The sequence below is a fragment of the Podarcis muralis genome, chromosome 3 (genome assembly GCF_964188315.1).
Source record: "Podarcis muralis chromosome 3, rPodMur119.hap1.1, whole genome shotgun sequence".
Classification (NCBI taxonomy): domain Eukaryota; kingdom Metazoa; phylum Chordata; class Lepidosauria; order Squamata; family Lacertidae; genus Podarcis; species Podarcis muralis.
Window position 1 is genome coordinate 61,127,305 of NC_135657.1, and position 16,304 is coordinate 61,143,608.

General features: G+C 43.9%; 1 protein-coding gene across 1 annotated transcript; it reads left to right on the top strand.

Moving 5' to 3' along the window:
• Nucleotides 1-1,989: 1,989 nt before the first annotated feature.
• On the top strand, nucleotides 1,990-16,007 carry IL20RA (interleukin 20 receptor subunit alpha). Its single transcript, XM_028721738.2, has 7 exons — nucleotides 1,990-2,135; nucleotides 4,439-4,568; nucleotides 5,465-5,643; nucleotides 6,898-7,073; nucleotides 8,302-8,440; nucleotides 10,535-10,674; nucleotides 12,923-16,007. The coding sequence occupies exons 1-7, from the start codon at nucleotides 2,039-2,041 to the stop codon at nucleotides 13,976-13,978; spliced, it is 1,917 nt and encodes a 638-aa protein (XP_028577571.2). The 5' UTR covers nucleotides 1,990-2,038; the 3' UTR covers nucleotides 13,979-16,007.
• The last annotated feature ends 297 nt before the right edge of the window (nucleotides 16,008-16,304 follow it).

A 16,304-nucleotide genomic window follows, 5' to 3' on the forward strand; every position in this document is an offset into this window, starting at 1 on the left:
CGATCTTCCTCAGTATGAACAGCAGCAGAAGTTCTGCAAGAGTTCTGTATGCCACAAAAGTCCCCCTGCTCCTATACAACCCCATTGTTCATTCCTGTGCCAGCCAGCAAGTTAGCAAGTGGGAATGAGCAACTGACACACCTAAGATGTATCTATTTTTGTGCCAAATTAGTCAGTGAGAGAGATGCTGCTGGCCCTCCAGCTATTGGTAGAATATGGCTAACGGCACAATCCCATGCACTCAGAAACAAGTTCTCCTGAGTTCACTGGAGCTTGTTTCCCATAAGAAGGTGTGTGTGGCTGATTACTCTGTGGGAACACAGGATCTGAGGGGGAGGAGTTACAGCTGAGAAGGGAGTTAGCAACCAGCAGCAGTCACACTTAGCTCAGTGCAGATCCTGGGAGCTCACAAACAGGGGCCTCCAGCTATTGGTAGAATATGGCTAACGGCACAATCCCATGCACATGTCTACTCAGAAGCAAGTTCTCCTGAGTTCACTGGAGCTTGTTTCCAGTAAGGAGGTGTGTGTGGCTGATTACTCTGTGGGAACACAGGATCTGAGAGGGAGGAGTTACAGCTGAGAAGGGAGTTAGCAACCAGCAGCAGTCAAACTTAGCTCAGAGCAGATCCTGGGAGCTTGCAAACAGGGGGGTTTAGGCCTCCCCCTTAATCTCCCCTGCTAGAGTTCTGTCTCTTGGTGAGCATAAGACTAGCGAGGCACGGAAGGCGAGGGAGCTGCTACAGTGACCTGTAACAGCTGTGCCATGTTTGTCATTCTGCCAGAGAACAAGCAACAGTACACTTTGTAGCAAGTGCAAGCTGGCTGTCTGCTGCAAGAGAAGGTGCGGTAACTTGAGGCCCGCCTAGCCACACCTCAAGCAGCAGGACAGAGTTGGCTGATAGAGCTGAGTTGACTGAGACTGAGCACCAAGATAGAAGGGGTGGCCCCAGCATGGAGAAAGATTGCCCATTGCAAGAGTCTAACCTTCTGGAGGAATGTAGGGTGGTTACTAATACATTTAGACCAGAGCAGACAATACATATATATTGCCCAGTCCTATTTTCTGGTTAAAAAAATGCCTGAGTTGGGTACGGAGTTGAGTCTGGCCCACTGCTTTCCCTTTGCACAAATCACTGCCAACTATAGCAACCCCACTCACACTTTCACATGTTAAAGGAAATGTCTGTTTAGTTTCTCCTAAGCCTATATGGTCTAACTTGTCCATTCTCAAAGTTAGCCTTCACAATGTGCTTGAGTCATTGGAGGCCACTAGCAGAGACTCCCCCAAACAGCTCAGTGATCGGGCAGGAATCTAATGAATAAGCTATCCTGGACCCTTGCAAATCAATACAAAACCCTGCACATATTGTGCAGACACACACTGTTCAGCTGTGACCCATCACAGCTTACCAGTAGTCATTCACACAGAGTGTTAGACATATCTGGGGTGGGTGTAACATGTGTTGCCATCTTACTATGCGACTCACCTACTTGGGAGCAACTTCTTTGCAGGAATTTCACCATCTGTAAAGCAGGTGTTGACAAGTGGTGCGGGCATGGGGAGAGCATGAAAAGAAAGGGGGCTGGGTTTTGTCTGTCTTGTTTTGTTTGTTTGCCAGGGATTCCTAGAACCTGGGCCCTGAAAACCATCAGGTCACACAGGAAAGAGTACCTCTAAGAAAACGCGGGCAGCAGGTACGCTGCCAGCTCCTAACAGCCGCCTCAGGCATCGCCCCACAGACAGACGCCTATTAAGGGTTAGGGCGGAGGAAAGTGGCTCCCTCGTCAAAGGAGGCGTTCGGTCCCGCGACTCTTCCTCCAAAACGTCCCGTCTGCTCCACCTTCTCCGTGGAGGAGGGAACCACCCCGTCGTCGTGTGAGAGAAAACCGCTCAGCTGCTGCGACTTGCTGCGGTCCCTCAGGCAGGCCTGCGGCTCTACTCGCGCCTGTTTCTGCCCGGTTTGGCGCGGCACGCGGCCCCCTTCGCCCGGCGGCCATGTGACCACGCACACAGGCGCACACTCCGCCCGCTCTCGATGTGCGGCGCCGAAGCCCTTCCATGGTTCTCGGCTCTGGGGCTGCTGCTGCTGCGCCTGGCCGTCGTTCCCGCCCCTGCTGAGCCGGTGGCGTCAGGTGAGTCCCGGCAGAAGGGAAGGCGCGTCGCGCTTTGCGCTTCCTCGCCTGTTTCTGCCATTCTGTTCGCGCTCTTTCAAGGCTTCGTCTGCAATCTCGGCGAAGGTTGCGAGGTCAGCTGGCAGAATAATAACCATGGCGAGGAAAGTGTAGCTTTCTTCTTCTTCTTCTTAAGAATCCTGTCCTGTGGGCTCTTTGTGGTCCGATGTTCTGGACTGAGCTATGTGCCTGGGGGTAGTTTGATTCTGGCCTCGGTTCTGGAAGCTGCTTAAATGCCGCTGTTCCAGTTTGGAGCGGATAAACAAGAGTGCTTCTGAGCACTTGTGGAGTATCTTCGACACCGCGCGGGTTACAAGTGCTGTGCAAGCCTTCAAAGCACAGGAGAGTCCTGACGGGACAGAGAGCTCTGAGAGGAATATATTCTCTTCCGCTCTCTGCCCCCTTCTATTCCTCAAGGTTTCCTACATTCATGGAAGTCAACTCTTAGAGGCCGAGATCCCTTCTGCTCCACAGTAAAATATTTGAGGGAGCCCCCCCCCCCCACCAGTTGATGGGCATTGCCATTCAAATGGTGTGTGTGCACTGCATCTTGTAGTTGATTATGTGGGGTGGGGCTTACCTGTCTCCCCCCCCCCCCAATATTTTATTCAAGTTGGCACCCTTGCCCAGATTGCTGGATATACAAAAACAAGTACTGCCTGTTCTTTTAAAGTTAACAGGTTATTTTTATGCATGCCTTAGAAGTAAGTCACACTGAATTAACTAGATCTTAAGTGTCAGGGGTCCCTTTACCCTTTTAAGTGTAAGTCTATGGGTTTGCAACTGGAATAGGTTTACGTCCCAAGTATGCATGCCAAAGGCACAAATGCAGTAAAGTTTCTGTAGTTATTTGGAGTTGTAAAAACTATTGTTTTTAGTGTGTGTGTGTGTGTGTGTGTGTGTGTGTTTTGAATCCTCTCTCCTTACTGAATACTCTTTGGCACTCCCGCTGTCCTCTCTTGAAACCTCTCTTAAAATCTGTAAGAAATGCATCTGGCACCTTAATAAAAAATGCTGGGAAATATGGTTCCTGCGTTACTACACAGCACAGTGTGTCTCAGTGAGATGGAAATTATACATCTTCTTTGCTGCTTTGGCTGCTAAGAGTCTAAATATTCATATTTTGCTATTCATATTGCAGTACAATGCATGCCTATTTTGTCAAAAGTCAAATTTTGAGGAAGCAGGGTCCATGGTCTGGTCAGGTTTCTGTTTTACACAGAAAAGTAGGAGAGTGAGAGTGAGAGCTTTTCCATCCCTGAGCAAGAGATAGCATTACTTTTGCAACAAGAAATCATATGTAGAGGTGGTGATGTCCTTTTAAGTTGAGTACAAATAGTAGCAACTGGCGTGTTGAGGCAGCTCATATGAATGAATTTACTTTATTATGGTCACAGACCAGCATAAGCGGCAGCTCATATAATCCACACTTTTTTTGTTCAGTAGATGCGAAGGATACTGAGGACACAAATGCCATCTATACCAAAGGAGGGGAAAGTCTGATCTCCACTAAAGGAGCAGGTTACCTGGCCTTTGTTAAATGGACGCGGGTGGTGCTTTGGTCTAAACCACTGAGGTTCTTGGGCTTGCTGATCAGAAGGTTGGTGGTTGAATCTGTGCGACGGAGTGAGCTCCCATTGCTCTGTCCCAGTTTGAAAGCATGCCAGTGCAAGTAGATAAATAGGTACCACTGTGGCCGGAAGGTAAATGGCGTTTCCATGCATTCTGGTTTCCATCATGGTGTCCCATTGCGCCAGAAGTGGTTTAGTCATGCTGGCCATATGACACAGAAAGCTGTCTGTGGATAAACGCCGGCTCCCTTGGCCTGAAAGCGAGATGAACGCTGCAAGCCCATAGTTGCCTTTGACTGGACTTAACTGTCTAGGCGTCCTTCACCTTTTACCTTACGTTTGCGAAGAGAGACCCTCATTGGGTATGAAGTATGGGTGCTATGCTTCTTTCCTGAGCAAAGTGATAGCAAGAGTCATTACATCACAATGCCAGTGACACATAGATTAGTTTACATGCTACAACTACACCAATCTAACATGGTCATAAAACTGAGGCAGTTTTGGTTGCAATCAGAATCCTGAATTGCCATCAGCCAGAATCCTTGGCAGCTGCCTCTGCAGACAGGGAAAACCGGCCAGCGTTTAAAACTTGTTGGCCTGTCCATCCAGATGATCAGCTTTTCAAAATGCACATTGACAAATGGTGGCATCCTTATTGTCCACACATGTTAACTTGTTTGTTTTTCCCAACAGCATTGCGTTGTACTTTGCCCAGCCCTAGGAATGTTCATTTTGTCTCCAGAAACCTGAAGAATGTCTTACACTGGTTGCCGCCAGAAGGGATTCCTGAGGACAAATTAATTTATAGTGTGAAGTATTTAGTGTATGTTTTGCTGTTGATTTTTCTGTACTACCAATACTAGTTTGTGGGTTTGTTTTTTTAATGGTGCTTTAAATGTGCAACATGCTTCATCGTGCTTTCTTTTGCAGCAGTAACCTCAAGGTTGAAGTTGAAGCTGGCGTAGCTTCATTCAGTAGACCGGCTCCTTTAAAATATAAACAGATCTTGGATTCTGGCAAGACAGTGATCAACAGGAGTCCCTAGCATCTCTGTCTGTCTCCCCCACATGCCCTCTCCTTGCTAGCACCTAAAAGGGAAAAATCACGAGTGGTTCTTGATATTACATGAATTATTGAACGTAAGCATAGCAGTAAGAGGCATTGGATACATTGCACATTTTCAGTATGATAATCCAAAATTAATCACTGGACATTGTAGGGAAACACCCAAACAACTTTGGCCTGATATGTATGAGCAACTGAATCATAGATTCATAGAGTTGGAAGGGACAACAAGGGTCATCCAGTCCAACCCCTGCAATGCAGGAATCTTTCACCCAACATGGTGCTCAAACACACGACCCTGAGATTAAGAGCATCATGCTCTACTGGCTGAGCTGCCTTACTTTGATTGTTAAACATTTTAACTTGCATTGATTAAATTATATGTATTTTGTTTTAATTATTGCAAGCCACTGCAACGGCACTGCTTGAAAGTGCCTTATAAATTGAATGAATAGTTCATACTGTCATAATCACTTCAGCACATAGTTAAACTACAGAATTCACTCCCACAAGAAGTAGCGATGGCCACGAACTCAGATGGATGTTTTTAAAGATTAGACAAATTGCTGTAGGATAAGGCTACCGATTGTTAGTATCCATGATCATAGAATGAGTACTCACATTTTCTCTTTCTATTGACTATTTAAAATTCAGATATGGCACAACTAGATGGATTAAGGATGCAGAATGCAGAAATATCAGTCAGACCTGGTGTGACCTCTCACGTGGAACAAGTGACCATAAGGAGCTATATCATGCCAGAGTAAAAGCTTTTCTGAATGGAAGTTGTTCCAGCTGGACAGAATCTCCTCGGTTTAATCCATTGACAGACAGTAAGGAGACGCCTAAGGAATGCTATGTTTTCATAATAGTATTGAAAGTTTCCAGAGGGCAGATTGCCAGTCAGAACTCATGTTGTGCAACAGACTCCACTAAAATGCTTGCGATAAAATTTGATGTGATGGTTGCTTAAGCAGGCACTAGTTTAAACATGGCTTGAAAACTGCATTTATTATTCTTTCTATATAGCAAAGTGATTAGGGCTTTGATCACAGAGATCCTGCGTCAACACTGGATTTGAATCACAGCTTTGTCATTTGCATGAACAGCCTACTTGCCCAACTTCTTTGAGGTTCACACTGGACTTAGCATTAATTGCATAAAAGCAGGGGCAAACTAGGCTTTATTTAATCCAGCTCAAAGACCCAATTTGGCACCCTCCTCACACGCATTTGCATACAGAGAGAGAGAGAGAGAGAGAGAGAGAGAGAGAGAGAGAGAGAGAGGCTGGGAGCCTCAGTGGTGCCCCTCTGGAGACTTCACCTGGGGCAAAAAAATAGTCCCTGCCCCCCCCCCCCAGCTATGGCACTGCATGAAAGCAACTAGCACACACATCTTTGTTATGTGAGTGGTGTAAAGTCTGGCGGGTGGGAGTTTAACTCTTTCTCTTCCATTACACTCCCAACAAAAATCACTTCCCCAAAGTTGTTATTTGCATTTCAGGGGAGCTGTCTTGCTCATGCTTTTTAGCTTACATTGAAGTTGGACTGATTGGCTGCTTTTAATATTATTGGGTGGAAAGTGTTTCTAAACCAATATTTGTATTGTATTTTTTAAGGCTGTATTTTGGAGTTTTCATGTTTGTAAACTAGCTTAAGGTTTTTGCCTTTAAAGGCAGCCTAAAAGTATTTTGTTTTTATTTATTTATTTTAAAAAGTTCAAGGGAGTTGATAAGAGTTTGTAATTCACCACAGCTCACCCTGCTATTATGAAAACTGTGATAGCCTGTTGGGCTGTTGATTCTGGGTGCCATGAAAGGGCAATAAATTAAACAATTTATCGTAAGGTTGAAGGGGAGAGAGGTGCTTATGGAGTTTTGTGCCTCGGTTGCTAAAATAACTTCACCAGCTTTTGAGTGTTACAAATCAAGGCTTGGGCAGGGATGGTGGAGCTGGGAGGGGCCCCATTCGCTGCTCTGCAACCACACATCAAAAGAAAAGACTGATGAGGGAATATTATCACAGTTGGCTATAGTTGTTTTCTTGTCACTATGCACACTCTAATATATACTTGCTTTTCTTTTCCAGCTAAAATTGATCCACCCGCATTTGCCTTGTCTTCTGCTGAAAAATCTATTTCAGTCATTGTGGCTGCACCTAAGACATGGAGCAGAAACTCCAGAAATGAGCCTAATTATCTGCACGAAATATATCCCATCCTACAATATAACGTATCTGTATTCAACACTAAAAAAAAGACACAGGTAAAATTTGATTAGAAAGGGGTATTAAGCAATTTAAATCGGTTCTGGATTAATTGGAGATGGTCATGTTATTAGGATGTTGAGAAGGGGCAGTTGTCTGCTTTGCAGATATGTATGTGGATGGATGATGAAGATGAAGGATAGTTCTTGGGAGCACAGCATAATTGGGAGTGTGAGCAATGAGGGTGAAAATAACATGGTGCTTAGTCATGTAAATGACTTTCCCCTGATAACGACGACAGAAAATCACTACACGCGCAAGACACTTGTGGGAGGTTGCAAATCTGGGGCAGAAGATTATATGTGGGGAAGGGATATTTAACGCTTTCCCTGTGGGCCAGTGTCTTGCCCTCTGCCTTTAAAACCTTCCCCTCACCCAAACTGCTTTTTGTCCCAGCAAGAGGAAGAGCCAGGAACTAGCTGTGGCAAAGAAAGAAATGCCAACCTGGGAACCCAGGGCTTGGTGCCATGTCCAAGCAGATGCCTGCGATCTCATCTCAATTGCCTGAACTATGTGATGACTGTGGTGGCTGGGAAGAAAGTGAAGATGTGGGGTGAAAGAAAGCCAGCAGTAGAGACCGAAATCAAAAGCTAAGAAAGGAGAGAGATCCTGTTCTTTAGCTGTCATCTCTATACTGATGGCACTGTGTTTTTTAGCTAGCTCACTTAATCTCAAAATATAGACCTGCTTTCTCCTTATATATAGGATTAAGGCAGGGGATGGCAACCTAAGGCCCATGGGCCACAAGCAGCCCATGGGGGTTGTTGAACCAGCCCATGGACTCCCACCGCCTGCTTGGGGACCCCTGCCACCCACTCAGTTGGCTCCCATGCACCGTGCTAAACTGGCACGGAGCAGAGCGGGGACCTCCTTCCGCGATGCTGGCTGGCTTCCCAGCTCCTGCAGCCAATGGGAAGCTGTGCATGCCTCCTCTGCACTGGAAGGAGCTCCCAAAATAGTGTGTGTGCATGTGTGCATGTGTGCATGTGTGTGCACTCCGGCCCACCACGGCGTCTGTGGGACCGTGAACTGGCCCAAGCCACAAAAATGTTGCCGACCCCTGGATTAAGGTATAACAATCTGAACGGAGACGCACGTTTTTCTCCACTCTCTGGTGGTTGGTTCATAGATGAAACCATAGGTAGAATGTTCCTGTGTTTCTGTGATTCTCCAATATATTGTTGTATAGTTAAGTTCTGAAGTGTGACAATGCCTTCTTTCCCCTAGTGGATGTTCTGTATTAAAAGCAACAGACTTGATGTGTTCCATTTAGAGTCGAATACAGTGTACTGTGTCACAGTGCAGGTATATATTACTCCACTCCTGTTCAGTGGACTCTCCAAAGATTGCATTGCTACTTTGAAAGGTAAGCAAAGAACTATAAAACACATCTCCAATACAGGATGCAAATTTGTTGCTTTAATATCAAATAATTCTAAAAATAGATAAAAGCAATTGAGAAATCCTTTTTTGTACAAGTCATGACAAGATCCTCTTGGCTTTACAAAGGTATACAACCTTGTTTCTTAGTGAAGCTTCTTTCTAAATAACAGTCAGCTGAGGACAAACCATATCTCCAGGCAACCCTAATTGCTGGATCTGTGCCTTAACTATAGGCTAAGAGCTATTACCTTCTCCCTTGAAGTTCTAATAGCTCATTAAAGAGCCCATGGATCTATAGAGACACCTAGCCACTCAAATGAGGCAAAGGATCATCCAAACCTGTCCAACTGGCGAACCACAGTGAACGATCACCTAGATTAGTGCAAAACAAGTGCTGGAACTGCAGGAGTGGCCCTGATGTGGGTGAAGAGGGGGGGGGGGAATCATTGCTCAGAAGCATAGATCATGCCCAGGTAGCAACTGCTGCCACCCCCATTGCAAGAATTTTCAAAGGAACAATACTGTATCATTCTCATTGAGCATTCTTTTACAAGAAAGCTATAGGACTACCACAGGCCATCAAACCACTTCAAGTAGTGGCAGTGTGTGTGGGATTCTTTTTTAAGAAAAACCATCCATAGCCATTTCTATAATGTAAGACACAAAAAAGTCATGGAATAGCCCTCTCCCCCACATGCACAGCGGATGAATGAGCCTGCAAAAGTATGAAGGGGAGGATATTTGACCAGTTTTTTTCCAAAACCCCAGGGAGCCACTACTAGTAAGCCTTGACAACACTGAGCTGGATGAGCCACTTGTCTGATTTGGTATAAGGCAGCTTCCTTTGTTCATATATGTTCCACGTTTATAGAGTTTTCCTTGGTTTATAAAAGTACTCTTTTCAATGTCAGAAGACCTGGAAGCACCTCTGCCATCTTTCTCTCTCTTATATGATGATAAGGGGGAAACCTGCAGGCAATATCCTCATCCAGCCCCAACCCACCCCCAAAAAACTGCTAAGGCAGAGATCTTGCAGTGTTCTGTCCAATTACTGCAAAGGTTACATAATGGCTTGCTTTGAATTGTGTCACCCTGACTAGCTTGTCCTTTAGGTTTTGCTTTTCCCACCCTGATTTACAAGGACTCTCCAATGTTCTGTCACCATCACCGCAACATTTCTGGCTATTGGCCTGCTTAGGGGAAGCATCTTTGAGCCGTGTTCATTTCCCCATCCATTCCCTCTCAACCTGTAAATTACCCGCAATAGCCTAGTGCTCCATCCTCCAAAAAATTACTGGTCTCCACTTTCCACTCTTCAGTGAAGGAAAATCAAAAGTTATATATTGCCTGCTGCACCCGTTTCAGGTTAGAGTTGCAGAAATAGGCCCTCTTTTTACTGCTTGCCATTTTCAGCACTGCCGTATTAAGTGGCTGCCTTTGGTTCCATTCGAATCTGAAGAGCATAATTTTGAATCTTTTATTAGAAACCAGCAAGTCAGCCCTTTTTAGTCCCTGTTAGCAATCTGTGTATCCCTAATAATTGGGGGAAATTAGGCAAAGAAGAATCTGCTGGCAAGGACCTCAATAACTTGCTAGGGAAGAACAGCCTAAATATAGAGTTTAAAAGAACCTAGCCCAGCTGCTCTACGAGTAAAAAGTTACAGAGTACATGTATTTTACCGCATACATACGACTTTTGAAAGGGATAATATTTCCCAAATGCTGTATTATAAGTGAAGAAATTGGAAGAAAGAATGGTGTCAAAGTGCTTTTATTGAAGCTACAGGCAACATTTCTTCCTTTCTGGCTGGCTTTCATAATTTTCACTGTTGTTCAAAAATCTTACAACAATTTATAATACTAAAATTGTTGAAATCTCAACCACTTGTGAAATACTGTTGAGTTGTGGCATGTATTTTTTAATGTTTTGTATTAATAATTGATATCGTTTTTATTGTTGTCTTCTTTTTTAATGGAGCCTATTTAGACTTCCATATCCAATTACCAGTAATAAATGCTGATGACTGCTGGATATTTGGAAAAATGAACAGCATCTAATGCACATATTTCTCCACAGATTCGGCTTTCAAGGAGGCTGTGACAATCTTACTCGGATATATTTTGCCTGTCCTTCTAACAGTCCTTATTATTTTGGTGTCATGCTGTTGTGTATATAGGTACATTCATATCACAAAGCAAAAGTACCCTACAAACCTGGTAAGGGTTCTTTATTATCCTTGCAGTATGTAATGTATCATATGGTTAAGGCCCAGTCCAAACGCTTAAAAACTCCCCGTGAGAAAATATTTATTAATTAATATTAATCAGCCAAAGGCCTGGTTGAAGAGGAACATTTTCGCCTGGGGCTCGGTTACTTGGATTGGGGTCGAGAAACTGGGGCAAAGAGTTGGAACCCACCTCCCCCCATCATCTTGCCCCCAGTCCATATTGGGGGCGGGGGCTGCAACTGCTTTTTCCAAAAGCCCAAGACATTCCCCATGTTATTGCTACATCATATTTAGTATGAAGCCATATTAATTAGTCTGGGTTCTTTTCCAAGACATAAAAGAAAAGGCAAATGCTGGCTACCCCCGATTGGTTGTGGCTCTCAGACATAGGGCCGCTGAGAGCCTTTTTAAGTGGAGATGTCAGAACCTAAACTAGTACTTTGTATAAGCAAGGTAAGTGCTACGCTACTGAGCTGTGGCCCTTCCCCCATGACACTCTTGATCTCAGGGTCATGGGTTTGAGCCCCACATTGGGCAAAAAATTCCTGCATCCTAGAGGGTAGGACTAGATGACCCTTGGTGTACCTTCCAACTCTACAATTCTATTATATTATTATTCACCCACCCACCCAATGTTTGTGTGTGCTGCATTTTCTTATTTCACCTAATAGGCTAATGTTTAGTAGTCTTCCACAAACTTGCTGATAAGCATCTAACAGAAAATTATTCTGAAGAATCTTTGCCTTAAGCAAGGACTAAAGTATTCTCGGGCAATAAGCACTGAGAAGCCAGCAGCAAGGCTATATTTGCACATAAAGATGCATTAAAAAAGAAATCAATGACCACAAATTATGAATGGATGAATTAATTGCTGAGAAAAATAAGAAATTAAGCAATGTAGAAGCACTGAACTAGATCTACATTGTCCCCAGCTATTCCAACCCTTGGAATTTGCAACACATTTATCCAGCAAACTACCTGGCTTTAGTGTCTGCCATTTAAAATGCACTACAATCTTCTTTACTTAAACATTTTTCCAACTTGCAGCCAAGCATAGGAACCAGTCCGTTCAATTAAAAATCTACAAATGTAATTCACTGCTTTTTGTCTACAAAAGAGGATAAAAGTAATGGGCCCTGACAATTGTTTTCCTTTTAATTGTTTTCCTTGTTGAACATAATTGGAAGACTACTGCCACTATTTATACATTATATTAGAAGGATGGTCCTGTGGGAAAGGGATGCAACTTGGTGGCAGAGTATGTGCAAAGGGTCCCAAATTTGATCCCTGTTATCTCCAGGTAGCGATGGGAAAGGCTACCGTCTGAAAACCTGGAGAGCAACTACTTGTCAGTATAAACAATACTGAGCTGATGGCACCAGTGGTCTGTCTCAGCAAAAGGTGGCTTCCTAACATTCCTAGCTATTGTTTGTGCAGCAAAATAATAATAATATAGATCAGTTCTTTTTTTGGGGGGGACACAGGGGTACGCATACCCCTAAACATTCTGTGACCCTAAGTTTGGCCTCATTGAGGGGCAGTATTTCAATATGAGTAGGAAAATGAGAGTACTTTTTTTTTTTAGAAAGAAAGCACTGATATAGTCTTGACTTGTTCCAGAAATTGGTTGAAAGGAAAGGAAAGGCAGTCTATGCAATACTTCCCAATCCGCATAATAGTTGTGGTGTGAAAGCACATAAATTTTATACATAGACCTAATGCAGCTAACATTATTCAGGACTAAATTGAAGTAAAAGCAGTGAGACTTTGAGAGCAATCCAATGCACACACCCTTATGCCATGCTGAAGGGAGGACATCATATTAGCTGGAAGCGCACTTCCACGCAGCTCTCCTGGCAGAGCCATTCACCACTGTTCTCCCCTTGCCACCCACCAAACAGTTGCCAGCATCAGGCCCAGAAATAGAGTGTTCCAAGTGCAGAGAGGCAGTGGGGCTGAACTAGGCCAGAATTCATTGATTCTGAGCTTGTCTGGATGGGAAGCACTGAGACGAGTTCAACTTGGAATGCTAATGTATAGACAAATGTAGAAGACTGCCCATGGGATAATCAGATCTCTACAACCCGCATGCGCATTAACACAGTGGTGTGTGTACAACCTTAGTAAGTAATTAACTTTAGCTGGGTTGGGGCTTTAACTTAAAAGTAGAGACTGCAATTAATGGATCTCTCAGTTTTCTTTTTTAAATTACAGCTTCCTTTTTTTCTCCTCCCCAGGTTTTGAAGTATAGTGACAAATGTGAGACAGGCAATTTGCTTCCTTCTGAAAAAACTGTGATTAACTTCATTACTATTAATATCACTGAAGAGCAGAAGACCTCTCTGGAGGACGCTCGTTTACTAGGCAGTGCCCACAGCAGAGATGGATGTTGTGATGGAAACGGTGTTGAGGGAAAAGCTTCAGAAGTGCAACTAGCACAACAGGATTCTCAAGACGCTTGCCTAAATGAGGAAGTTATGTTTGAAAATGAGCAAGATGAGAAGAAGCTACCCATGATGAAGCTTGTATCTCAAAGGGCTTCAGGTGAGAAGCATGAGGATGAAGTTGTGGTCTATGAATTTGACTTGAGGGCTGAAGATACAACTCTGGTTCAAGAGAAGCTGAGCTTAAAAGCTGGCATTTGCGCACTAGAGGGACTGCTTCACAAACTGCAAAAAGTACCTCCAGATTTAATAACTGATGGAACAGAACTGGCCTACTGTCCCCAGTTTGGTGTGGGAGCTCCAGGTATCCGTTCAGGAGAGCAACCAAGAGAGACCCTTTTGAATAAGATGGGCTCTGGACATAATGGCCTCCAAGCTCCTTCACAAAATTTGGTGCCCAATAAACAAGGCCAAACTTTTTGTCCTCAATGCAGTGTGGTGGCAGATACTTGTTTGGCACATAATCAAAAAGAGACCTTCTTCGATGAGAAAAGAGCTGCACTTGAAAAACCACAAACTTTTGCAAACGTAGTGACGAGAAGTGCAACATCAAAGCATCAAACATGGGCCACCCAGGACCAGGAGGCAGCAAAGAAAGCAAAAGTGGAAGATGAGCAGAGCATAATAATAGATTGGGACCCCCATACTGGAATACTTAATATACCCTTGTCTAATTTAATAAGTGATGAAATAATTGAGAATGAAAAGTATGAAGATTCTCTGGAGGAGGGACTTCTGTCCAGAGTTTATGAGAGACAGTGCTCTGCTGAGCTGTTAGAGAGAGATGAAGAAAGGTATCTCCTGCACCTTAAAGAACAATGGGGACTGTATATACAAATGCAAACCTAACTTTCTTTCCCGTCATGATTTAATTTACTACTAAGTAGAATTATTTTAATAGTTAAGATTAATTGCTTACAGTATGAAGCTGGTGACCATCAAACCATCAATGACTATCAAAGGCCATTGGTTTTACTTATTGGTGAACTCCAACAAAGTAATCTGCTTTTATTCATTCAGTAGTCTTGCACCAATGCATGTATTTGTTGAGAATTGCATTGATTCAAACCAATATCTATATATATTTTAAAAAAACCAACACCAGTTAAACGTATACGATAAGGGCATAGAGTACATGCTTGTCAATTTCAGTACTAACTTTAGATGGAAGACACTTGCTAGACTTCGAAAAGAAATTTTCAGAAAACCATTCAGCTTTGAGATGATCTGTTTGCCTCAGATATGACATTGTCCTAGGGTAGTGGGGTAGTAGCTAGAGTTGAACCAAGTGATAGTGTCAGTTAGATGTAAATCAGCAAATAAAAATCCTGGGGGCAGGCATTGCTTGGCAGAGAGCAACTAACAGCCCCTGTGACTACCAGACATGACTGCTATATCCTATCTCCAGGATCAAAAGCAGCATACTTCTAAATACTAGTTTCAGTGAAACAAATGGAGAGGGTGGCTTGTCGTGTTTGCGGGCTTCCCATTGGCATCTGGTTGGCCCCACTGTCTCTGATCCTTTGGTCTGATCTAGCAGGATTCTTGTAGCTTGGCTCCCAGTCTCCTCTGCTTCTTGGCTACTGCATTCGTGCAACACCACACATTGTGTATGCTGGGAATAGCACATATAGGAAACAAAGGGGGAAACCCCATAGGCCCTGTTATGTCTCAGATATGTGAAAATACACCTCCAGTCTTTGGAAACAGAAGTCTATTAAGCCTTTATAAGAAATGGGATGTTAGCTGTGATCAGTTAATAGACAGAAAAAGCAGAGAACTTCAGCCAATGAAAATAGTATTTTGTCATTTTTGCCCCATGCCTTTTGCACACAGTATAGCTCTGAAGCAATTAATCGCATAAAATATATCACTTTTCCATTTCTGCATCAACACAGTATGAGTAAATCAATGTTGACACGTTCAGCATCCTGGAGGAAGTCACCTCTATTAGCCTAAAGCATTCTGATCACCTTAAAGTAATCAGGCCTGACACTTTCATCCAACCTGAGGAATTGGCAGCAGTCGGAACCTCTCCATAGGAAAGCATAGTTGCATCCAATATTTTGAACAATTTTGAATAATCAATTACATGGACAATTCAAGCTAATAGAAGAATTCACTAGCTTGAGTTTGAGAGTTTGGTTACAGCATGTTGGTAAATTACATGTAATTGGCTGTGTGAACACATGTAGGAAGAATGAATGCATATTGTACATGCTGCTGGCTTCTGAAATTATATTGTTGGCATTTAGTGTTAGTGCCATAGCTTTACCTTTTCCTATTTATGTTTTAAAGATAACAGCTGAACAGGAGCATCTTGTATGAACAAACAGATGTGTCTGAGGCACGTCTGGCAAAGCTGCTTAAAACTTCTCCAAGCACTCAAACACTTCTCTACTCAGCTTTCGCAAATGTGAATTGTAAGGTTATGAAGGAAAAATAATGTGGGACATAAGAAAGCCAGCTCATACATACATGTACACCACTTGATTCCTTTGTCATTTGATGGCTCATGTTAATCCATGAAAAGGTATTTGTGTCTGATGTGACACAGCAGTTCTTATAGTGACTCATTTCCACTAGTTACCTTTTGGTGCTGTATTCATCAAGTGATGGTTGTGTATGTGGTGCCAAGGTTTAGGGAAAGCTATCTAGAGGCATGAAGGTGAAATTATCTGTTAATATGCAGTATTAAATTCTAGAGATCTGGAGTGGGGAACCTCATAAAAGGTAAAGGTAAAGGTACCCCTGCCCGTACGGGCCAGTCTTGCCAGACTCTAGGGTTGTGCGCTCATCTCACTCTATAGGCCGGGAGCCAGCGCTGTCCGCAGACACTTCCGGGTCACGTGGCCAGCGTGACAAGCTACATCTGGCGAGCCAGCGCAGCACACGGAACGCTGTTTACCTTCCCGCTGGTAAGCGGTCCCTATTTATCTACTTGCACCCGAGGGTGCTTTCGAACTGCTAGGTTGGCAGGCGCTGGGACCGAACGATGGGAGCGCACCCCGCCGTGGGGATTCGAACCGCCAACCTTTCGATCAGCAAGTCCTAGGCGCTGAGGCTTTAACCCACAGCGCCACCCGCGTCCCTCAGGGGAACCTCATACTTGGGGCCAAATGCAGCCCCAGAGGCTTCTCTGGGCCTTCAGACTTTCCCCCGCCAGCCCAGCTCT